Consider the following 26,146-nt stretch of genomic DNA (forward strand, 5'->3'; position numbering starts at 1 on the left):
CGGACGTAACACTCGAAGAAACTTTGACTCTTTCAAAAATGGACTAGAGTTTTAAAACGACCGATCGATCTACAACTCGCTTACTGTACGACGACGTCAGGCTACCGCTGAAGGAGTTTCAGTTCGCGAGATTTGGTGAACGCGCGCGCGCTTTGTGTTACGTTTTTGTACGTGTATACTTTTCTATAGAAAACAGACAACAACATTTCTAACATTAGCTCGTGTAACGAAGAACACGTTATAAGTATTACTTTCAGCTTTAGATGAGTTTTGCGCGCTTCGGCGACGCTTCTTTACGCTACTTTCTCTTCTCTATGTATATGTATATATTTACTCCCTACAAATGATATGTCAAATCCACAACGATACATATCAAACGAATTGATACAATGACTTGTGCGAGAGTAAAGTTGCTAAATCCTTCTGCGCTACGTAGTCTACTCTTTCGTATTTCTTAAATTCTACACAGGTAGTTTTTGGCTTTCAAGCAAGGGTGCTTCGAAAGTCGCGCTCTTCGTTCAACAAACAAACAGTTATAAACAATTTATAAACCGAACATATATTTATCTTAAACCAGTCTCTGTACATGTCAACATGTTTGTTTTCATCTTTGAGAATGACAAATAAAACGAAAACCGTTCTTAACACGCGGAACGTTTTACGTTCGTCGTAAGTGAAACGTTCGATAGCAATACGTCGACAGAGGCCAAGAACAGAGAAAATTGTTTCGGTATTGCTTAGCGTACGTTATTATGTGTAACGGGGTCCCCGATTAAAATTTTCGAATCACCCTTTTTTTTACACAGCACTGTCGAAACCGACAGAAGAGGCTGCGTTGCGTTTGCAATTCTACATTTATTTAATTAAACATTCTCAATCGCGCGTCTATCACTTCTTCGAATTCTTGATCATCGCCTCCATGTCCCGCAGGCTCTGCTCCAACGTTTGCGCGAATTGCATCGCGCTGGTCCTCCCGTCGCTGTGAAAAGCGGAAACCGAAAAGATGAAGCCGTTTTTCCGTACGTTGTACGCGCATCCGTAACCGTCCGGCACCACCGGACCGTATCCGGCGATCACATCGTTCTTCGTGGTCACCTGCAATATCGATCTCGCGTTTATTTTAGAATGAGATGCGACGTTAGTGACATCAGCATATACGTATGTTTTGTATTTTTTATCGCTAATTTGAATATGGCAAGCGACTAAAAAAGATATGTTTGTTTTTTTTAGATGTGAATTAACGAGTCAAAGAAAATTAGTATGAGTTCTAAAAAAGTGTTCTAACTAGTCATTTAATGTTGCAATCGCACGGCATGATTGGCATGAAATTCTGTGAATACATATCTCCATCCTTGTATTAATTAAAACTGCGTACGTCTTGAAGATGTGCAATCTTCTCGGTGTTACGCAATTTCTCTTAAACAAATTGATCACACGTCGACCTCGGCTGTCCGAGTTATTAAATAAAACTTTTATAAAAGATGCTTGCAACACGTCCGGGATCTCGACTTACATTTCGTCGTGATAGACCACTTTAAATAACGGTCTTTATAGCGCGCACTGGCGTAGCGAGAGGAAGGAAAAAAGAAATTGACCAGATTATCACAGATTATTTTTTTTCTTTCTTTCACTAATGTCTTTCTGTTGTTTTTTTTCCAGACACAGGTACTTTGATTTAAAAAATCGTGTTTCGAGATATAAGCAATGTATCGAGATAAAATGATGTGTCGCGTGAAAGGAACAACGAATTTTGTGACGTCGACGCTAATGATCGATCGTAATCCATAAATCGAATCGATGCGTGGAAGGACGATCGGCCCTGATCACTGACCTGTGACGTCGACAGGGCGAAGTGATTAACGATCGCGTAAGCCTCGTCCGTGAAGATCTCCGGGATCGATTCGCCGGCCTCCTTCGCCACATAACGCAGCCCCATCAGATGGTTGTCAATACCTTGGCCGTAAATGTTGTCGTTCATCTCCTTGGTCTGTCTTTGCACCGCCAGATCAAACAGCTCCTTGATCCTCTCCGCCTGGAGACGCGAGCCGGAAGAGCAACGTTCAAGTGAGTTCAAAGCGAATTGATCTTTTAATGAAAAGATTCTCGCGGTACACATATATAATTATAGAACGACAACTATGTTTCTTGTGCACTTATCAAAATAGTTGTTTTGGTAGATTCTGTGCTTTTGTGATGGTCTGTGTAATGTTTGCAACATTACATAGTGAAAAGCAAACATCAAGCGTAAAGTACAGTAATAAGATTATATAAGCACAGTTTTTATAAATAAATAAATTTAAAAAAATAAGTCTGGTATTAAAAAAAAATATATTATAGATTATATAATAGATTGTATAATTTATATAATGTATATTTATTATTTATATAAATCTATATACTAAAAAAAAACATACATTATGTAAACTAAACAGATATTAAATAAAAGTCAAAAATATTATTTTCACAATAAATACATAGACTCTTGCACGCTAAAAAACGTAGAAAACGAGTAACAGAAAAGAGAGCGGCTGAGACAATATATCGTTAAAAGAAACAACACAGTGCGTGTGCGGTAAATGAGAAATAACAACTCGTTGCCGTAGTATTTCTCGAAGAAGGATGAGCTATGGTTAAGGGAAACAAACGAAATATCCCCATCTTTCCCGCGGTCTCTCGAGAATCGCACAAACACTCCATCGTGAAAGAAGAACGAATCGAACGACCGTTCTAATTGATTATGTTTTCTTAGAAATGTTTTTTTGTTTTTTCTCTTGTTTTTGCATTTTACACGTTATCTAATTTCTTCAGAAACTTGTACGTCTTAATTGGCAAGCACGACTTACTTTTTTTTGTCCGCTTCAACACTTTTTTTTATATTAAGAGTTTTTTTATATAAAAACGTAAACTTAAAAATTATTTAATTATTGAACATTATTTATTATTTTTCATTTTCGAGCATGACGATTAATGAGTGAAGAATCACATACGATAGCATGATGTTCTAGTATAAAAAAAATACGAAGCGTGTCTACACACTAACACTTTCATGCATTTTGATATGTAACTAACAGTGTGTAAAAGTATATATATATGTGGCAGTATACAAAGTCAATTGATTATAAAAATGTAAACATAGAAATATTAGACGATTATTATATATCAGACAAAAAATATATTGTATAATGGAAACAATTATGTAATCTAAATGAAGATAACACGTAAAAAACTTTACGACAACAGACACGTCCGATAAACATAAAAAAAATTGTATATATATCAAAACCTTTCCGTAAGTAGATGCAATTGGTAATGCAAATGGACAATGCGACCAACCACTCAGAAATTTTTCGTAGCACTGCAAAAAATGTGTGCATAAATAAAATATTTCTGAAACACGCATAATTTTTGCTGTTCGTGAGAAATTTTCCGGAAAATTTGCTGTTACGAAAGTTTCGTTACGTCGCATAAATAATCCCGCGACCAACTCGTCGGCAAACTTGGCGCAAATTGTTACTTAAAATATTAATTGCACACACAAAAAACTCATATACAAAAATAAAACTCATTTATTTTACAAAACCCAGTGACAGAGAGAGCTTAAAGAATAAAAGGCGGCAATAGAAGTAGAAAGTAAAATAAATAAACGCATTCCGCTCGACCTTGTTGCATTTCTGTCGAGTGTACTCGAGCTGTGTGTGTAACACGACACGAGAATCGCATAGGAAAAATGCCAAGTTTCAGTTACACTGTAAATGGTGAACTGAACTCTTTTGGGGCTGCCTTCCACGTTGGCGTTGCTTGGTTGACTCGTCTGGCCGTAGGGATCGCCCTGGCACATCGCCTTCGCCCAAGCCAGCGCTTCCGGACTGGCGGCTCGGATACAGTCTACGCGGGCTAACGCAAATCTCCGGATTCCAGCGCTTTCGTAAGTGGCCACCAACTTGCCGTGAAGTCTGCGGGAAATAAGAAGTCGTGCCAATGAACCGACGACGCGAACGCGATCAGCTTCTTTACTTTCATTACCTGAAGTGCGTGAGCTGGAGCGCCAATTGTATATAGGCGTCCGGACTAACTTTACAAGACTTTATGAAATCCTTGGAATAATCCTCGAAGTATAATATACAAAGATCTAAATCCTCGATCAGTCTGAAACGTGAAAACATCTCTTCCGATTGTGGGCAAATTTATACAAGATAAATTCTCGCAAAAAATTACGTCTACGAAAAAATCAGATTCATACGATTGTTGGTTTTTTACTCACGCGTCGAAATTCGTCATGGCTTCTCTGATATCGTTCAGACTTTGTTCGGTTAGACACCACTCCAGTTTTTCAGGCGCTGGAAGATGCGAGGGTACCACATTCTCGTCCGGCGATGGCATCGCGTCAACCTTCTCCGTTATCTCCTCGAAAACTTTAAAGATAGCCGGCGCCTCGCCGGCAGAATGCTCGTAAGTCAGTCCCCACATTCCGTCCTTTGTTAATAAGAACGCAATAAAAACATTTGTGCATATATAAAGAAAACACAAATTTGTGTAAAAATCGATCTTACATTAGAGAATGAAGTAGCTGAAATGTATCTAATGAAAGTACACAGATGAGAGAAGAAACCAGACGATTTATGTATATAAAGGACTATTTTGGTCGATTATATATACGTATGAGAAAAGAGTCAAACGTATTTTGTCGCGCGGAATATGAAAGTGACGGGTGTCGCAACGCGTCGTAGATTCACAAACGAGACGACGATTTCGCCCGTGAACTTTGACACCAATCAAATCGAAGAGTAGTCTTGGGAGCCGGTGAAAGTGATAAGTCTAATTTGGCTCGAGCGCATCCGTGGAAAACATCCGCCGCGGACTGTTACGTTGTTCGATTGGCGGTTTGCTTTGGAAATTGCGCATGGCGCTATTACGCGAGCCACGCGCGGCTGTATTATTTCTCATGTTGCGCATTTCTAATTTCTATATATCGGTTTGGGCAGCTGATTGAACATTGTGTGGTAATGCAACGGTAATAATCGTGAGCTCGACTTTCCTACGCGGTTAATACGCTTATACGATTTCTGTCTAACGTGTGTGAATTAATTAATTTTGCAGGCGTTGATTGACGACATTCGTTGTCGGTGGCATACCTTGCCAAGAATAGCGTGGACGGTCTTGTCGAACCAACGATTCGCGCCTAAGTGTCGGGACCCGCCGCCGTGAAGAGCATGATGAAGCACGTTCGCGTAATCTCGATCACCGATCCAGCGGTCCTCCTTCTTCATGGGATTATTAAACGTCGTCGGCAGCACGTCGTCGTCGATGCAAACGACGCACAGGCAACGCTCCAACAATTCGAGATTGTGACGATTGCGCTCGTCTAAAAGTCGTTTGCACAGATCTCGTTAATTTCGATAATGATCATCTTGTAGTGTCATTCAGAAACGGCTGAAGTAACTTGTTTTATTTTTTTTTCAAAATGGAAGAGAGAGAGAGAGAGAGAGAGCAAACAAATTATAAAGTTGCATATATCGTAACGTTAATTAGTTTTGCATTTCATTGTACGAAACGCAATTCTACAAATTATTCTAAAAAAAGTCGAATAGTTTTTTCACGAATGTGTTGCGATATCTGTTATTTTTTTCTCTCTCACGAGACTTCTCTGCTGTTAATTAATCACCGCTAACGCAGTTCGCTGTTAACTCGTTACTCGTCGACTCTTCATTCGATTTGCAGGCGTAGGTAGGTCGTAGGTTTCCGTTGAGCTAGGTCGGGTTAGGGAGTTAATAGGAATATTGCGAATATTGGCGAAGCGGAGAACGCGCGAGCGGATAATTATGGCTAGGGTAGCGTGCGGCGACGAGGGTTCGAAGACCGAGAGGGCTATTTTTTTGGTAAATAAATCGTCACACTCCTCTTTAACAGCAAGACAAGCCGTAACTTACACAAAATTTAATAAACTGTTTCCACTACACACGCGCAGATAAAAAAACAAAACGAAACGTTTTTATATTCAATATATATATTTCATACGCCGAATAGTTTTTGAAGAAAATCGATATACGAGTAACTAAATAATTTTATTAGAAACCAATATTTTTGAATAAAACTAAAATGGCATACGCACTCTTTATCAATTCCTCTCGTGCTTTCGCCCAGGCTGGTCGCTTCGCGCTCGTTAGAATTCCTACTGGTGGGGTCCTGGGATCGGCTTTGGTCTCCATGATCCTTAACAACTGCTGAGCCAATTCGGCTTCCGTGATCCGACCTCGGTCCGATGCTCTCACAGGTACGCTGTAAAACTGTAAAATCGATGACGGTCACGATAACGCATTAGTGCGCGTCGAAATAATTTATCGTTCGCACTGTAATAGCAATTAAACGAACAATGAGATATTCATTGTAATTAATTCGTCATTATATCGCTGTTTGATTCCGAATCGCATCGTTATACCTGATTGTGATGCGCGACTATAATGTGATCGCCGGAGGACGCTCTGTCCAGGATAATTTGTTCGTCAACGTTCGCACCTGGTCGTCGATAAATGCGGAACATCTGGTAATGCTGCGCCATGCAGAGCGGTTGCATACTCTTGCCGTCCCTGGATTTCACGCGTTCGACTTCCAGTCCGGAGCTATTCAAAATTCGAAGCTTATACTTCTGTGCGTATTATGTAAATCTTTTCTTTTTACTTTATTTGCACTTTTAGTGGAGATCTCGTTAAGAAAAACAATATATATTTGTATTGAAATTTAGTTTAACATTATTTTATTTTTCGGGTACCAGAAATGAGTTTCTCGAAGAACGAATTATTTTCTGTTATAAAACGTTTGCGCATGCATGTCTTTTTTTTTTTAGGGAAACGCAGGACGAGATGAGATATGCTCGCTGTTACAAAAAAAAGCAACCCCGACTTCCCACAAATTTACGTTAGTTTTTTAGAAAGAAAGAAGCACTCTCTTTAAGCGCGCGGAGTACCCGGCTTATTCGCGTATTTCCGGATGCAGGATACCGAGGATCCTTTGAGCCGCGCTCCACGCGCTCAACGGAGAAGCGTCTTGCTTTCATTCTCTCTCACTTTCTCTCTCGCACTTTTCAGGTTCCTACCCTCTTTATGCTCGCTTTCTATGGATCTTACGGCCCGGATTTCCTCGCAGACGTACGCCCTCTCTAAATTGATTTCGGTGCGGCTTCTTTTTGTCCCCGTCGAGACGACGCTAAAGACGAGTCGATTGGCACGCGTCGCGCGTCTCTTAGATTTAAGCGCTTCCTTACGCCGATTATTCTAACTTGTGCGAATTTACGCTCTTCAGTGATCATCCGTCAAAGCGAGAGGAAATTATATAGAAAAATCAGCGCGTTACGTTATCTCACCTATCTAGTAATTCTTGATAATTAAGGAGTTCGGTGAGAAACCGCGCGAGAAATATTGCGGCTTCTTTCTGGTTTACAAATCTCTTCGGTTTTGCGGCCAGTCCGGGATTGCTGTTGATTGGCAGAGCCAGCGGGATCGACAGGTACATGTCGTTTAGCCACCATTCCGTTGCCTGAAAACGTTGCTCAATTAAACATGATCGTTAAATATTTAATTTACTAATTATACAAATATAAACAAGTGTGAATTATGTATTATTAAATTAATAACTCTGTCAGTAATAATCGTTAATTAGAAATTGCAATTAATGGAAAAATATTAATGGAATTAGTAACGTAACTAATTATGATAAAAAATTATATAACTCATTGTGTGCAATGTTGTGCCAGTGAATACAACAAAGTACTAATCGTTACGTCACGTTAATTATCTTAAATTACGTCATATAAAATTACGTGAAAGTTACACACGAAAGTGGTCAGGATTCAAAATGAAATAGTAAAAAGATTTATTTGGAAAGTTACGCAGCGCGATTATCTCCTTGAAATGATTTGCGAGAGACGTGAGGAAGACATTATCATACTTGAAGATGCGTTTAACTTGCGTTTCCGGAAATAAATCACTCTTTGGGAACCGCAATTTAGATAAAGTCAGTAAGTAGGTAGACAAGAAATCTCTTGTAGCAAGAAAACCGCAGATCTTTGAGCGCATATTTTTCATGTGTAAATTACATATACTGCAGTTCTAATTTCAGAGCGGCAAACTAACAGTAAAAATAAAAAACTAAAATTTTGTATGTTACGCTTGAATGACAATTTTTAATTACACGTAATTTGTTGCGTAGTTTAGTGCCGCTTTAATGTGTCGCGACGTCGTATTTCTCATACACGATAATCGGGGATCAGCTTCGGCGCGTCATTAAATGCGGATTAAACAATCGAGTTTTGCTCGTCGCCTCTATTTTCGCGAAAGTATTAAAAGGGAAAAACTCGAGAGGTTACTATTAAAGTCTATATGCATATTCGAAGTTTTTTTTCCAAATTAAAACTTTTTTATTAATGTATATAGTTTCTTGTTCTCGTTTCTAAGTGTTTTGTCGTGTTTTGCAAAGTGCAACGCCTTGAAAAATTTCCAGAACATTGTACTTTTTCTTGAACACACATTTCTTGCTTACTAGTAATATTAACAATCTGCTCGCTGCTTTGCGTATTCGCGTGTGCAGAACTTATATTTCTCCTTGAAAACATTTTTCTTTCAGAACATTGCGTGTGCATAATATCGAAAACGGGTAATCCGAAGTTATTTCACGCTTGTACAAATGAGACAGCAACATTGCATTTTATCATTTATTTGCGTTCCGTGATGTCCGAGACGACTATATTTACTTCTACGGTGTCCTGTTCAACGGTGACATTCAATATCGCAAACTTTCTTACAAAAGAAGAAAAATACACTGGATATGTTGTTGTCAGAGAGAATATCTTTTACGTTACTTTTCTAATACAAAATCCGCGGTAAACATTATTTTCTATTTGCGAGGAAACGCACGTATGTACGTAATTTTATTGCAACCACCTACGGCAACGTTTTTTTTTTTTTTTTTGCGTCGGTTTCTATCTAAATGTAAATCAGAGAAAATATCACAATTTTCACGGAAACAACGCAACTTTGAATTTGTGAAACAAGCAAAACAATCGAGTGCAGTTTTGAAAAGCAAAAATTTAAAAACAATATACTGGAATGAAAATTGTGAAAAAAATAAAGGAACTTTATGCACAAAATCGACTCGAAAGAATTTAAATATCCTGTGTGTGATCGGAACCACTGACTTTAAATCTGATCGTGCATGAAATTGCAATATGTACATATATATATATAATGTACATCGCGTAATCCGTATTATCTTCTAACTTCGTTTTTTCTTCTTGACGCGCGAGTTTTAGGTCAGTGTGACGAGCACGCCAAGTCGAGGCTCGTTGTCGCATACATGTTTTACGAAGTCCATCCCCAACGTCGATACACTGTATCAGAAGGCTGCTTTCGACTTGCCTATAGATAGAACTTACGAGCTCGACTTGTCGCACGTATTCGCGGAATAAAGCGCTATATTTGACTGGAGATGACACCGTTTCGACACAGTCGCGCGGAGATGTGCAAAAGGCTGTTTTTTTTTTAGACAAATCGCCGATACGTAGCTTCGGCTATCACCGACAAATCGCATACGTGCGAAAGATTCTCCGAGTTTTTCTTTCTCGTCGAAATGAGATTTTCTTTAATGAATCCGAGACGTTTCTCTATTCGAGATCTGCGGGCAGATCTAATTTTCCGCGATTAAATTTAGATGAAGGGAGAGAAATATAGAGAACATCGACGAAAATTACGCGATTAAAATTGCAACGAGAGATTGCGAGGATCGCGATTTAAGTGGATATGTGACTACGTACTTCGGAGTTCTCTGGCTCTGGTAATTGAAGGCACGTGAAATGATGTGATGTTTTTACAGAATGCCTTAAACTCTTATTTTCTGTTTATTAGGAAACTGTGTTTCGTGGGGAAATTAATGACTCGCGTAATTGTTGTGACATTTGAGTGTTCGACGAATAGTCACTCCGTCATTAAAGTGAACCGCGTGCGATGAACACTATAGAGAAACCGAATAATGCCGCTCGTCTGCATTATTTAGACATCTCGAAGTCGATACAGTAATTACATATATTATATTCAATAATAAAAACTAAAAACTCTCATGTTTTCTAACTCGATGTTTAATCGAGATTTAAGATTTTATCCGGGTCTTATTTCATTTCGATGTTGAAATTTGCAACTTTTTGATGTGCAAATTACAACTGATGATGATTTTTTGTCAAAGGAATCGTTATATAAGACACACGTATAATCGTTTATTTTGTTTAGAAATAGAATTTTATTATATAATATGTGCATGAGAGTATAATATCGGCTATAAATGTAGTTCTTTAGCTTGGAGGCGCAGTGTGGAATCCGAGTTACGCAAATGCAAAGCGCGCGAGAGGCGCGCTTTAACGCAATGGATTGCAAACGCAAATCGGTTCAGAGTCGAGAGATACCGAAAGGGAGCGCAGCTCGCGGACTTCAGTTCGTGGACAAGATTTATCCTACCGATGGGAGCCGGTGGCTTTGACTGCCGACAGCGAGGTTGAACGACTCCTACGGGCACGACCGAAAATGTTTCGACAACACGTTGCACCACGGACGCGCAGATGCGCACGTGCACAACGCTGCGCAACGACACGCTTACGAGGATGTACGCGAGCGAGCGATGTGGATCTCTGTCTTCGGTGCGATTGCACGAAGCTATTGCACATCAGGTCGTATCTGTTTCAATGTGTTTATAATTGGAAGGTACACAGAAATGAGAAAAATATTCTTGTTTTTTAAAAGAAAACTTGTATTAAAAAAATAATCACATCATTTGTGTTTATTGAAAATTTAACGGTGTGCAATCTGTTTGATAATTTTTAAATTAATAACAAACACTGAACATATTTACTGCGAACAGCAAAATATTCAAATTTTGTTTTTGCACTCTCAAGTTAGATGTTACGTTTGTAACGAGATACACGCAAGAGTAACACATTAGAGATTCTGTCAGATTGACCGGCTTCCGTCAACTCCTACTTATGCTAGTTACGCTTAACAATTATCTGGCTCTTGAATCGCGTAAATGAACGTTAGGTGACTCGCGTGCAATAATTCGCGCGCTCCTTAACTAATTATTCCGACAACGTGCTTGAAAAGACACTCGTCGCGTTATTACCATCTTGCATCACGCAGACCCACGTGTACCATCTCCAAGTGTACGCACATGTGATTAGTGTTCTTTTCTCTCTTTCTCTCTCTCTCTCTCTTTTTCTCTCGCTGTAATAAAGTATATAATAGTAAGTAATTCTATTGACGTGAGAAAGTCTCTTTTTGTTTTCTCGCAATCACGCAAACAATTACCAGATGCTTAAGTAATTGCGGTTGGTGTTTTATAATTCTCGAATGCACATTTTCTAATTGGATGTTTCAGTGCGAGTACAACCGCTCGTGTACAAATGCACCTATTCGTATATTCCGCAATATGATATATTATCTAATCGCAGGATTGATCGATCGAGAAGCATTTTTTGGTGCAATGTAATAATTTTTTTCTTTTTGTTGAAAATTAGAATAACCTTTCTCGCACGCTTCGGGAGAAATAGACTCGCAGGATCAACCGCAGTGACACAGCAATCTCTTGCGGCGCGAACATACGTTTGCGAAACTGGATGTGTTCAGAGTTTTGCGAGCACACCATCGCATCGCGCACGTTCTCCGCGGCTTTAATGAGACATCGTAACGCACGTGATCGGCGCATTAAAATATCTTCGCGCGGGATATAGATTATCCGTTGCCAACACTCGAGCACGCCGATGCACGCGCGTTTTTGTCAACTTCACAAGAAACATTACAAAAGCTGATCAGTTCATCTCTGAGTTGTTTTTCTACTTTTTATGAACACACATTGAAACACGCTACCGGAGACTCTTTAAATGTGAAATGAGCGCTTGAATACTTGAGAGATTTCAGCCAACACAAAATGTTAAACGAGGTTTAAAAAGACAACTGCAGAAGAAAGTCAACTGCAGGCTATAATATGTATATACATGTAATGAAGTGCATTTATCATCACGATTTCATCGTGCCCCGGTATATTTTACGAAATAAAGTCTTCGCAGGGATTGCGCACGACTTGTACATACGTCGCTATAAGATACCGTGCGTCTGCGCTTCGTAATGAGGATACGTGAAACTTTAACGAGCGCGAGCAGAATTACGAGAGGAGACCCGCGTCGTCGATCTCGGTGAGAAAACAGCTAACGCAATAACGTCTCAATGCATCATTTAATGGACCATCGTACGGCATTCGCACGTATATTACACCTACGCGCGAGATTGCACGAGATACTCCGAGTATTAAAAAGTTTTTTTATTTGTTTAATTATGAATAATCGTCAGTTACGTAATTAATTTCAAGTCTCTTTTATATTTCTCTTCTGTCCTATATTTCGTCATGTAAATGAAGATTATATGGACAGAAATAAAAAAGGGGATGAAAGTTAATTTTTCCAAACCGTAATTGTGCAGATGAAGAAAGCGTAATTTCGCGGAATAAGTCCCTAGGGATCTTTTTCGACCCATTTATTTTTAGCAAGGTGTAAAACACACACACACACACGCGCTATGTTCTCTGGAGTTATATCGACGTTATTAATTGTCGTCGATGTCGCGAAGGGTGCACGGGTGTATAATCGAATAATTCTCGTCGAGAATTCGGTTTCATCACGGTATCGTGAGAGAGAGAGAAAGAGAAAGAGAGCGCGGTTAGGGGAAGACGACGATTTGTCCCGCTGTAGCAAGAATGACGGATGACGGTGACGGAGCTAATTTCGCGGTCGTCCCGGTTACCGCGAAATTTTGTCCTTCGTTGTGGTCGTTACGCGATTCTCAAGGACCCGTCCTTGCCCTTTACGTTGTCTTATCGACGACTTGTTTACCTCATCTCAAAATCGCGACGCGGCGAAATGTACGTGGCAAAAATTGAAGTCATGCAATCAAATTTTTCAACACACATATTTTGAAAGTAATTTTAATTTCCAATTTAATTCATGCAAGTTTGTAGAATGTTAAATTTGTAACCTGTTTGTGTACGTAATTAAAAAAGTAATTATTTCTTAAGAGAATAACACTTGAGAAACTCAAGTTCTTTATTATTGTAATATACATTAATTATCGTCAAAACCTGTAATTTCAAATCTTTGTTACAAAAAACAAACTTCAATTAATTCACCGGTGTATCTCGTGTCCTCACCGTCATATCGCGAAGATATAACAGGATAATGACGTGCAGTAACACTATCAGATAATAGTCAGTCGTAATGGTTATGTCTGCGATCTCTCTTTTGTTGCGTTATCGCGCAATCGAAAGGTGTTCTCGGTACGGAGGCGCGTGAGATTACAGGAATTAAGCTAGTCTCGCAATTGCAAAATACGGATCGGGAACCACTGAAAGCTCACGACTGAATGTAAATTGAATCAGCGTAAATTGAATCATTCGAGTGTATGTTTCACGTTTATAAAACAGATTTAATTTGTTTATTTATGAAAATAATTGTTCGAAATATAAATTGATTGTAAATTAGAGAAAACAGACTGTCACGCCGGGAGACATCAACCGTTCTGTTGAAGTTCGATATTCGAGGGGTGTCAAGTTACGGAGATTTCAACAGAAGCTAGAACACGCGAAACGAGCGAGCGAGCATTGCCTGCCATCGGGGTTCAAATTCTCTCCGACGCCTCCTCGCCCTTTCTTCTCGTGTCGATTTGTTCAACTTCCTCTCCTCGTTCACATCCTCCTCCGCGTCTTCCTCCGTTCATCGTCGGCGCAAACGCGGCGTTATCGATCACCAACGCGACGACTCCACAGCCGGCTGATCCGCATGTGTCTGACACGTGTATGTTCGGTATGCCCTGCCGACCGCGAGTGCGCACGAAAAAAGCGCTTTTATTTTAGTTTTAATTAAAAATGTTTTATCTCGTTCCTTTTATGTATTTCGACTCTCTTATTTTCTAAATTATATTTTTGTTACGCGTACTAATAATTATATATTTTGCATATTGAATTCTGAAGGAATGAAACTTATCAATGATAACAGCAATGTGATACTAGTATCTATGTGTTTCGGATACTTATCAATCGCCCCTCATACATGACGAAAATTTAGCAAAGTCTCACGTCGGCAGGCTCACAATTTTGTTTCTCATCTCATTGTGAAACCGCTCATATTTCAGACAACTCGCACTATGAGTGTACATGGCGTATCAAGTTTCCCGTTTAACGCGATACTTCATTAGCCACGCTGAAAACGCGCGTAGGGTCGGGTCAGAAGAGTTTGCACGCTCCGAAATCGATGAGATGCTTCTTCTCTCGAACACATACGAGTTTGCAAGTGTAGGAACGAGAGACATATTTTCGCAATTCAACATATGAATTACGAGGTGATATTAAAAAACAGAAAAAAAGTGCAAAATTTATTCTTTTCTATTGTAGTGCAGCCAATCCAGATAAAAAAAAAATCTAAAATAAAACTTCGTTCGCGAATGTCAAAATTTTTCTCTGGAGTTTTATCCAGAAAAGTTACTCAATTTTATTTATTTGTTTTCGAAGTCGTGTTAACAGTGATAAATATAAATCCAGTGGTTTTTATGAAATATTTCTATATTCCATATTTGAGATCGCGTTCCTATGTCGTTTTTAACACGTTAATTCTAAGATTAATTTGCACAAAAGAAGAGCGATCGATATTGAGCATAAAAAGAAAATCAGACGAGTGCACATTTAGCATGAAATGTGTCATAAGAACACGACCTATAATATCTGTTCATAAAAATTTCAGAAACCGATAAAACGTAGCGCGCGTTTTAGAAATGAACACTTGACCCGAAGAAAAATACGACCTTATTTCGAGGAAACCATTATTCAGTTGGAGAACGAAAGCCGTCAGAACTGTGCGAAACAGTTGCAGATGTGTAAAACAATTCTAGACGCAATTTCAGAAATTACTTGTTTTCAGCAATACGAGTTCTCACAATATTGCCACTAGTGCGATTGTATCGCGAATGCTTCGACGTATCCGAATATTGCATTTCGCAATATTGAGTTGCAATTATAATTGCGTCTCGTAAGTAAAATGAAACCGAACACCACATATCCTATCAATTCGTTTGCGCGTAACAACGAACATATCTATATGTTTTATTAATTTTGCGACAACGCGATCAATAACGCAATAATTTCGATGCATGTATGCAATTTAAAACTATAAGTTATTTAATGCAATTTTATGTATTGCATCTCAATGCAATCCTGCAATCACGCTGAGAGCGTCGGCTTAGGAGCTTTTACAATAGTTAATTACGTTAGGTATACTCTCCTGCGCTTGTGTGCAACGCACCAGCTTGTACGCGATATTAACTTGAAACTACGCTCGTGTTTGCATATCGATCAACTTTATAACGTCAGATTCGTTTGTATCCGTCACGTAATTACAATTATGACAGAAACAACAATGTTGCATCTACATATTAAATTTACTGTGTTTTAATTTTTCTCATCAACGATTCTGACGTAGCGATAATATTTCTACGACAAAACAATAATGTAAGTTTATTTGATTTTTTAGTAACAATGTATATTTTAGTAACAATGTGTTAACGTTGGCAACTCAACTGTACACTTCTCTTTTGTCCCGCCGATAATTGGAAAAAAGAATTTTATCGTAAATTATGTACGAAATTAATTACAACTCGGTTCCGCCGAGCTTAATTAATACGGCGCAATTTAGACTTGTGTACACAAGTATATTCGTTCGTGGTTAAAGTGCGTCTGAAATTTTTCGAGAAGTAAAAACTGACATTTCTCCTTCAAAATACAATAACTAATTTATGTAATTAAATCTTTGTCGAGAAAACTCATAAGCGAGACAATACGTAACAGGGACGTGACAGAATGATAGAATCGTTCCATCGTTCGCGCGATCTTTCATAAGAGATTTATGAGATGCGCTTACACACACGCGAGATATCGATCGCGGGCGTACGAATAGGAAGCCCGCGGATTGCGGAGACCTCGACGGAGGAGACTTCGACGGATCGCGTGCGAGGGATCCGTTGATCCGCGAGGAAAACGGGATCAGAAAGTTCGTCGCGACGACCGCGACGGGATTAACTAAGCGTACGTTCCCAATCTCGGGTTCCCGCGGCTTCGGAAAATCTCGAATTAATTTTCTTTCCTTCCCTTTCCTCTCCCTCTCCCCTTCCCCGTTTCTCTTCCCACGCTGCTCTTCTGCGTTTTTTTTCGCTTATCGCGAGGGAGAAAGAAGTGCATATAAGAGATGGAAACCCCGCCGAATGTGGTTGAGCTTTAGTTAGGCGTTTTGCGGATTCAGAAGGGCTCTCACTTACAGATCTCGTTGTAGAAAGCTCAGCAAGTTTCGTTGTCGAGAACTTTGTCGAGCTTTTCTTAATCGCTCTTTTATTTAACGCTCTTTTATACTGCCGCACTTCAGAATTTTCTGAATCGCTTTTCTGAGTTCAGTCTCGCTGTTTATATATAAAAATAATTATTATCCATCTTTTTTTTGGAGAAAATATATCAAAGTTCAAAAATATCACCTTCATATAAAATTTCGTTCTTTTTTTTCATTTACACGTATGAGGTAAACGCAATGGCATATTCTGAACGTGACAGTGAAATGAATTACTTGACTTTTTCCGGGAAACTAAAAATCATACATCAGTGTCATCATAAATACGATATAATCTTTCTCGGAAATGTATAGTAGAACTCGAATCCTCTTTTCTCTCGTGTTTGCTCAAACAACACGAGATAGTATTCAGAGATGCTGCATCCGGAACGCGTTGAGAATGATACAACACATATCTTCATACACATGCATCTCGCATCTGCTTGACACTGTGACGGATCGGGTGCAACATATGTACCGAGAGGCAAGAGAGAGACAGAGGGAAGAGAAGCTTGATTTCGATTTAAACATCGCTACACAAAGATTAAAAGTGGTTTTTTCACCGCTACCACGAAGAGGTCGGTCGATGCGAATCGATCCGGCTCTCTTTAAGCAGGTCGTAACCTCTACCAAGTCCGGCCTTTGAGACGAGGTCGCGGTGACCCAAATCGAAAGCCTCACCTCACCTTACCTGTCCGCCTGTACGTGCGCTATGGCTGCCTCCGGTGTGCTGCTCTCCTGCCTTGCAATCGTTACCCCGGATTCTGCGCACTCTCTCTCATCGCATCGCCGAGGACACCTTTACGAGGCGAGCCTTGCCTGTACACCTAACGTAACTCTCTGAATCCTCTGTCTCTGTCTCCTGTCTCGGGGTCAATCCCTCGTTCCTTCACCCGCCCCGGGGACAACAACACTCGTCTTTGCACATTTTCGCCGTCGTGGAATAGCGACGGAATAAACGAGCCAATACAGAATTCAAGTTTTACATTTACTGCCGAATGGAAAAACTTTGAGCTCTACAAAAGGATACAACACTTCAGGTATAATATTATGAATAGAATTGTCATATTTACTTTTTCTCGTGGATAATAATCATACAGCAAATAAAAAATCGTTTTGATCGTGTGATTTTTTTCATGTACGCGATTACCTCTTCAAAAATTTTTTTTGTTCCGACATTTTTAGTATTTTACTTTTTCTCTCTGTGGAATTATTCGAGCGATAAATTTTTACTGTTAATTTTTGTATAAACATATAAAAAATTATAAAATATATAAAATAATGATAAAATTGAATCTTTTTCGCGTCGGGAATTGAATCAACGAGAAATTATTCCGATTGTACTAAACGATTAATTTTATTAAACGGTGTGCCAATTTAGCACAATTCTGTTTAATGCGCGCATTTAAAATTATCGTTATTTTCGCCCGATGAAATTACGCCAACAATGGTACTAACAAGATTTTTATCTAAATTCTAACTCTCGCCGAGCCAGAAATTTCCCAAAGACTCATTGGATATTTAATCACCATCTGCAACAGACGAAGATCTCGAAAGCAGGCCACTTGCGAGAGAATTGCGTTATGTGTGTGAACGCGCGAATTAAATAATAATATCGTCTAGAAAATCTTTTGCATGTACATGTAGTTCTCTTTCTTCAACTTAAGGGCAAAAGTGCTCGCGCACACAATTTCGCAAAGGTGTGTGGCCTCTTGTAAATAACCTGCGTATCGATCCATTTGACCTGTGCCTTGCTGCCGTCGTCCTTTCTCGCACGTATACACGCCCGAACTCGAGGCCGACTTCTTTGCGGACTCGTATCCGCACGAACTTGTCCTACGAACAGTGTCTCGCGTGACAACGGGAAAGTTTTGAACCGCCATTTAGATTGCAATTTTCTCAAATTTCAGTTACTCGGTATATATCTCGGTGCGCGATATAAATCAGCAATAATAAACTATATTTCCTAACTTTTATAACAGTGTTCTATATATGTATGTGCTAAAATTTAAAAATAGCTTCGCTTAATCCAACTGACGTGAAATGTATATTTTTCTGAAACTGTTTTAAGAAGACTTCTTTTTTTTTCTCAATGACGTGAATAATTTTGATATTATTTGAAAATGTAATATTCGTCGAAAGAAAAAAGCTTTCTCTCTTGATACCTCTTTAGATGATATGACAAAGGCGGCCAATTTTCCGTAAGCCGCTCGTCAAGCCATTTCGAAAATTTCATTTTGGTCTTGTTCCTGTTCTACATCGAGATTCGACGAGAGCATTTGATGCGCGTATACCGAGGACCCTTCTTTAAGGAACGAAGAAGGGGCTGTCGAGACGGGATAGAATTAAAGGTTAATCCCTCGGGATATATCTTCGGTGAGTGAGCGAGCGAGTGAGAGTGAAAGAGAAAGAGAGAAAGGTGGAACGGATTTTCTTTTTCCTCCCGTGTTCGTCTTCTTTTTCGCGGAGAGAAGGGTTTTGTTTTTCGCTCCAGCCTGGAAGATACCATAAATATTTGCGTTCTTAAGTGCTTCTGGAATATAAGAACAGGCTATGTGAAGAAGACTCTTTCTCTCACAGACTGATGAATGCTCTTTTGGGTGAAAGACAGTTTTGTCGTCTTAATCAGCTTCTCTAGAAAACGGTACTGACACCATTGCCGATGAGTTTTCTAAAGTGAGTTTATATATAAAATTAATTTTTATATTTCGCTATTGACGCCAATTTCTTTACATAAGAAAGGTTCCGCGAGTCAAACATTTACATTTAATTTTCTTATAAATATTTTCTTTCGATTTAAATAGTTCGAGAGATCGGCAAAGTACGAGCAACAGTAGTAAACGTTAGTAAATGGTAAAACAAGTAGGACAAACCACGAGAATGCGAAAACATCGAATAGGGATAGGCGTCCGCCCTTTGGACAAACCCTGGTATCGCCGTAGCGATCCCGCAGACAATCCGTAAGGGCTTAGCACTGTTTCAACAAGGGATTACCGACGCGTCCCTAAGCCGAGCGATACGCGATCCCGTTGCGAACCTGCGTGCGACGCGGGGACAAACATTTAAATTGCCAAGATTACGCCAAGTGGCTGCCATATCATGTTACAACACCATTCGTGGACTAGTAATTGTTCGACAATATTTGTAACCAATGTTTCTCGTCCATCATTTCCAAACTCAACAATTTCGAAACTTATTAAGACTGTCACATACACAATTTCACTTTAGGTGTAATTTATATTTAATTGTTTAATATTTAAAACATTGTTTTATGATTTTACATATAATGTGTTTTTATATAAATCTTTATTGAACGAAGAGTATAGGACACTTTTAGCGACGAAAAGATATCCTTTTTTCCTTTTATATAAAAGGGAAAAAATCGCGCAAATGGCCAGCGCAAAGGTATACAAGGTACAGGAAAAAAGAACACACGTTCCACGTATCGATTCAGTCAAGGTTTCAGCTTTATCGCCCGTCACGACGAACATGCCTCAAAATAGGATAAAAAAAAAAAAAAGGAAGAGAAACGCGCAGGAAAGAAGAACGGAAGCGCAACTAGGATCCCTTGTATCACCTCGCTTCGTGTGTGCGAAATATTTTCTTTTTACGCGAGACGAGAGAACTTTTCTTTGCTCTCTCTCTCTATCCTGGCACGAGCCAGATCGCCGAGTAAAACGGCCACCCCTCGTTTCGCCAGCGCGTTTCCTCTCGTGTCCGCAGGGATTCATAAGAAAAGTTACGTACTTTAGGGTGGAGGCACCCTTCTTTCGAAAAAGCGCCGACTCGTTTTAGCTTTCGATCCGCTCGTTCGAGTAAACGCCCGGCTTTTTTGGGATCAGCCGTTTTTTCTCTCATCTCGTGTGTCTCCAGGAGAGAGATTGCACTTTTTTTGTTGTTCATTTAATAGTACTTTTGTTTGAAAATTAACTTTTTGTCCGAACTCACTCAAGTGTCATTAAGTTTTCTTTTAATATTGTATAAATTTTTTACACGCGTAAAATTAAAAACTGTTTGCTTATTTAAAAAAAAATGTTTAAACACAAGATGTATATTTAGATATATTGCACTTTCGCCGTATGTTTTCTTCCGTCAATCTTATTAATAATTCTTTGACGTTTGCTCTCCACAAGGGAAAATAACTTATTTCCTCGTTCTCCGATATATGTGTAAATGTCGTCCCGAGACACCTGAGCAACAATTTTATGCGACGAGGTAAAATTATATTTCTCGAGTTTCGGAATCCTCTCGCATCTCGAGCAGACACCGCACAAGTGAGAGCTTACGGCCGTAAAAGTTTATTGCCTTTCCTTTCCGTACCTCGCTCCTTTCCCGGTCTCCGAAGGGATGAGACTTTGTCGCTCACCCCCACCCGAAGGAAGATGAGTCCTGACACGCGGCCATTTGCACGTGCTCGTGATATTTCTAGATGGCACCTGCACCTGTGTGCCTACGCAACGTTCTATCTCTTTATTTCACCCTCTTATACACGGAGAATACATCTACTTTAATCGCTTTATGGCGAGACACCGCGCTACTTTCACGCGCATTTAAATATGTACGAATGTGCTCGATCGATATAACTCCCTGGTTATAATCCGTCAGATATTGTCAAAATACATCGATTAGACTCGCGTACACACAAATTAGAGACATATCTCGACAATCATCTGTTTTATTCCATTTATTTACATTTTTTTTCTTCACGAGAAATGTTCTTTTTTCAACCGACGCGCAGTATAAAATATTTATCTCTGTAAAGGACTTTTTGTCGAAAGATTAAAGCAGAATTGTTACATCTTGCAATTTTGAAAACAGAGAAGACCTTGGATGAGACGCAAAATTAGTTTCTGCAAAATCGCGAGCGATTCATTCCGCAGTGTCGCTTCATAATCGCGTCGCAGTCGAGCCTCGATGTTGCGAACGACAGGAAAGGTCGAGTGTGTCGGGGGATTAATTCCGGGCGTTTGTAATTCGAATTGAATTTACCGCCGCGGAAACTACGTGGCAACGAACGAACGGACAGACGGACGGACGGACGAACGAACGAGTGAACGAACGAACGAACAGGGTCGGCAGGCCTGGGCTTTTGCGGATGAATAATGGAGGCTCCAATGAGATTTTCCAGTTCGCCGCGGGGCACCGTAATATTAGCTTACCGTCGTCGTCGCGACTCTAACGCGCGACGCGTCTGAAACGAGAAGCGCACAACTCGACCCCGGGGTTTATGTTCGACCACCCTCATGCAGCTATGCTTTTGTTTATTTTTTTTTTTTTCACTCAACTATCAACGGAGAACAAACGCAGAAAAAATAACACGATGTTTAAAGGGAATGCGCTCGGACAGAGACGAAGATTTACGCGCTCGAATAACTTTTTGTTTTTAATGACATTGTGTTTGATGTATCGTCAACGCTCTTTGACTTAAGTTGCACTAAGAACTGTGTATTTGCGCAGCAAGTATAGGAGTTAAAGTAGAAAGGAGCTTGATGCTGTCTTCAGAAAGATGAATTATTTCGCCGACAAGTTCCATGTATCTCAATTGACCACCGCTTAGTTTTGCAAGACGGAGCGTAACTGGATAATACAACCGGGCATTGCCATCGATCAGATGAATGGAGAGATAGCGCGAAAGGGAAAGTAAGATCGAAGGAGCTGGCGGCAACTTGCGCGACAGTGCCGGCGAGAAAATTGCTTTCGGTCTGGCTTTTCGCGACACTACCACTTCGGAAAGGGAAAGGGAGTTGTCGGCGAAAGGCTCGTCACCATTCGGGCGAGAACTCGACCCTTAAAGAAACGAGAAACGAAAATGTATTTCCGGATGTATACCGGCAAATCGAAAAACCTGAACCGGCGATTGTGCGAACGCGCTTTCGTCGCGTCCCGCTCGACGCTGAATGGACCACCGTTCGGCTAAATTAGAAAAATTACATGGGAGAGAAAAAGGCGGAACGCGCGAAGGGAGATTATTTCCAGAGAGCTAAAAAATACGAGATACCATCTGTTGGAAGAGATTTTTTCTTTCTCGCGAGACAAAATTATTTTCTCTTGATAACTGCAATAGATAAATTATAATTTTAATTTTATATAAAATTATAATTTTATATATATTTCAGAAATACAAAACTATACACATCTAGAATTCTAACAAAGAGCTCCGTGTTATTTTCATACTCAGGCCGATAAAGACGTCGCGGTTCGTCGATCTTATGTACAACATAACTTCGTGTCGCCCTTCTTGTCCTCATTCCTCCGACAATATTTGCATTGTTCCGGTATAGTTCAGGCGACCCTCGTGTCCATCCCTTTTCACCGGTACGTTATGAGAGAGAGACGAGGGAGAGACGCGGGGAGAAGTAGCATCAGGGTCCTCGTAAATCCATTTATTTATTTATTTATGTGCCACGGGGGGAGGCTCAGAGATCGACGAGGGGGTGCGAGGCGCGGCTTATAGCCGACGCATGCATCGAACCAGGAATCCCACGGGAGCGCCCCGTACAGGATGAGGGGATGGCAAAAGTCACGGAGAACGCGCGTGGATATTCGACTACGTCTTCAGGAGTGTGATCCTGGCTCTCTGCTCGTCGTATATATTAGATATTTACTTATTTACGCGTTCGATACACAAAAAAGAAACGATATTCCCGATACAAAAACTGATTTCTGTTCACTGTCAGAATTTTGCGAAATATTTTCACGTTTCGGATTTAAAGTCACATTTTATAAAGTCTGTTCGATATATAAATATTGACAAAAAATCAATAATTGATATAAATATTTTTATTTCATTTTTATTTTATTAATATATCAAGCTTGGTTGTCGCAGATATTACGATCGATAGGACGATAAGAGAACACTCTGTGTGACGGATGTAAATTCTCTCGAGGCATCGCGGCTTGAAACGAAAATGGTGTTGTGCCACTTAGACGCGGAGAGAGGAATCTCTCTCGATCCCCATGACCGTGACACACCGCGGCGTTTTTTTTTTCTCGCGATAGCACGAGACAGACCCTCGTTTTTAAAGCGACGGCCGTATTTAGAATTACGCCGTCTGACTCGGCTTTCCGACAGAGTCGATATCTTCTCGATGACGTTTAAAAAAGTCGATTCTAATGTATTAACGATTTAAAATGCGAGTTTTGTAACCTTAAGAATTTGAGACTTTGTGCATAAACTTATTTTTATATTTTAAATTAAGTTGCTGTGAAAACTGCAATGACTTACCCAGTTCGTCAATTTCTGTCTACGTTCGTAGAGACGTTGTTGGAGCTTCGGTCCAGGACCCGAGAGAAAAGCCTTCACCAGGCTCCGTGTTCTTTCCAGGTGATTCGGAGCGACAGCTTCGACTTGCGCCAGGTACTTCTGCAGAGTCGTCTCGAGGTCCGGAACCGGAAGATTCGGTAGAGCATCCTCCTTCTGCAAATCGAACGAACGACGGAAATAGATCATTACCGCGAGAAAGAAGATAGAAATGAATAGAATGATGTATTTAATACGATAAGTGATGTGAGAAATGAAGTTTTCATTATTATATTTCTTGCCCTCTTTTCATTTCTCAAAACATTTCACTAATTTTTCAGAAAGCTCGAATAATTTATGTTGTTTACATATTTCAACATTTGTCAGATATAATTTTACATATTGTAACGCATAGAAAAACACGCGACGTCCGAGTCAGAATCGCCGGAGACGAATAGACGACCTGGAAAACGAGATGACACAGGCCGACCGGAAATTGGCAGACGGAAGGGTCACGAACTGTATTGCGGCCTCTTTCCCGTACCGTCCGTATATTCGTTGCCCTTTGCGAGGGCCACCGCGATTGTAAAATAAAGAATCAATCGAGAAACGAAGCGTGCCTCTGGTGTAGTAAGGGCCCTTAAACCTAGCACGGTTGGTTGAGCGGAATCCCCTTTTGCAGGCCTAACAAGACCAACTTTGCGATCCGAACACCCTCGTCCTTCAGCTTGAGTGTTTCCGGCGAACTCACGTGAGCGAAAGCAGCGAGAGAAGGACTGTCACTCTGCAATGGACTTTACTCCCTTTTTACTAAAATCGCGTGTTTATGAGCTCATTAGCCTTCGGTCCGGCCATTTTGTTGTAAACAATATGGAATCCTCTCGTTTATGAAACTTTAATTGGTTTGTTGAAACAACAATATTCTCGACAATTTTGCTTCCACATTCGTGGAAAGAGAAATTAGCAGATAATCACAGTCCGCTCATCTTTCACTTTTATTAGAAAGAGCAAGTTGAAGTTCTTCGATTGAAAATTCGTTAAATATTTGTCAAAGAGAAATCAAGTGGAATTTGATGAAAGAGACGTAGAAATTACATAGACGCACTCTTGACTTGTGTCACCTTAGCTACAAAATGTCGTACCACCTTCAAGTTCTAGACGAACTTTCTTCGGGATAACTTTCCCATGTGACATTATTCCTCACAAATGAAGTTCTGCCGTATTCGTGGAACTTGTTACTATGTATTATATAATACACGAGTCGCGCGAATGTCGCGATCAAAGGACTCGGGGACACGCGCTCGCGCGAGAGGAAACGATTTCGGATCTCGAAAATCGAGAGAGCGTGGAGGCCTCTGGAGAAGATGGAGTAGGGGTCGTCCGAGAGGGTGTGTAAGGTCGTTAGTGAAGTTTCGAGCGGTGCATAGCAATGAGCCCTGAAAAGGGGGCGGAAAACCTCCTGGGAATCCGGACACCCGTTATACGGAAGGCGGAATGAAAACGAAGGGCGTGTGTCGCGCGCGCCACTCTCGCTCCGAAGCTACGTGCGTGCAGAAACAGGGAACGAGAAACTGACTCATGCCGCGCAGGATAATCGAACTCGTTACGATCCGTTCTCCGGATTCGTTTCGTGCGTGGAATCGCGTATCGTTTCTCATAATGCGCCGATTGGCCAGATTGCATCGATATACCTTGTATTTTATATAAATGGTATCACTTTGTGTTCGCAGTAACGCCAAATTGAAAATAAACTGTGGAAAACGTAGTGTTTGATAAAATGAATATTTGTGAAACAAAAGTTAAGTTACGAACAAAAAAAATACAGCAAAAAAGTATTTTATGTGTGAAGTGACAAGGAAAATACATAAAAAACTGTAAGAACAAACTTATAACGTGACGTAAAAAAACAAAAGAAAAAAAGAATAGAGGGAAACGAGGAGTAAAGGGTATGTCACTTACTGTCCAATAATCCTGTCGAGGAGTTAGATCGATAAGAGCGATCGACACGGACCGCGAAACAAATGCCGGGGTCGACTCGCGACACTCCTTATCGATGCAAAACAGCGCGGAGGGTCGTAGCAATTAAGAGATAACAAGGTTTTCCCCCCTCGGCACCCTCTTCCCCAATTAGTAATACTCCTGTTGTACCGTATACCGCTAGATGCACGAACACCACTCTCTTCTTTCGTCTTTCTCTCGCTTTTTCGATCCACCGTGTTTGTACGTGTGCCGCGACAGTCCACTAGGGACTACAGGAGATTGCGAGATGTTCATGTAAAAGAAGCTACACATTATCTAAGATGTGCTCTCGGATGAAACTGCGCGCACAAAATTCTAGACAATTTCAAAAAAATTTCCTTAATTTTCTCATACACATCTCTTCAATTGACATTATAATTCCGTTTGCAATTACGCAAACGCTCGAGCTAACTGAAAGAGAGGTTAAATAGCTTAATAAGGAT

The 26,146-nt window shown here is 40.2% G+C and overlaps 1 protein-coding gene across 2 annotated transcripts; it reads right to left on the reverse strand.

Moving 5' to 3' along the window:
- Positions 1–10: 10 nt before the first annotated feature.
- LOC109853390 (choline O-acetyltransferase) lies at positions 11–23,861 on the reverse strand. 2 transcript variants are annotated; one of them, XM_020425473.1, is made up of 10 exons: positions 23,670–23,861; positions 7,358–7,530; positions 6,437–6,617; positions 6,110–6,284; positions 5,133–5,362; positions 4,262–4,473; positions 4,024–4,146; positions 3,746–3,953; positions 1,832–2,032; positions 11–1,095 (listed from the first exon to the last, which is right to left on the reverse strand). In XM_020425473.1, exons 2-10 carry the CDS (start codon positions 7,504–7,506, stop codon positions 889–891), a joined length of 1,686 nt encoding a protein of 561 aa, XP_020281062.1. In that variant the 5' UTR covers positions 7,507–7,530; positions 23,670–23,861; the 3' UTR covers positions 11–888. The 2 variants fall into 2 exon arrangements, with proteins under 2 accessions (XP_020281062.1, XP_020281061.1); XM_020425472.1 differs by having other exon boundaries at positions 3,767–3,953; positions 23,670–23,749.
- Between the last annotated feature and the right edge of the window lie 2,285 nt (positions 23,862–26,146).

This window comes from Pseudomyrmex gracilis, unplaced genomic scaffold (assembly GCF_002006095.1).
Source record: "Pseudomyrmex gracilis isolate BER0280 unplaced genomic scaffold, ASM200609v1 scaffold_47, whole genome shotgun sequence".
Taxonomy (NCBI): domain Eukaryota; kingdom Metazoa; phylum Arthropoda; class Insecta; order Hymenoptera; family Formicidae; genus Pseudomyrmex; species Pseudomyrmex gracilis.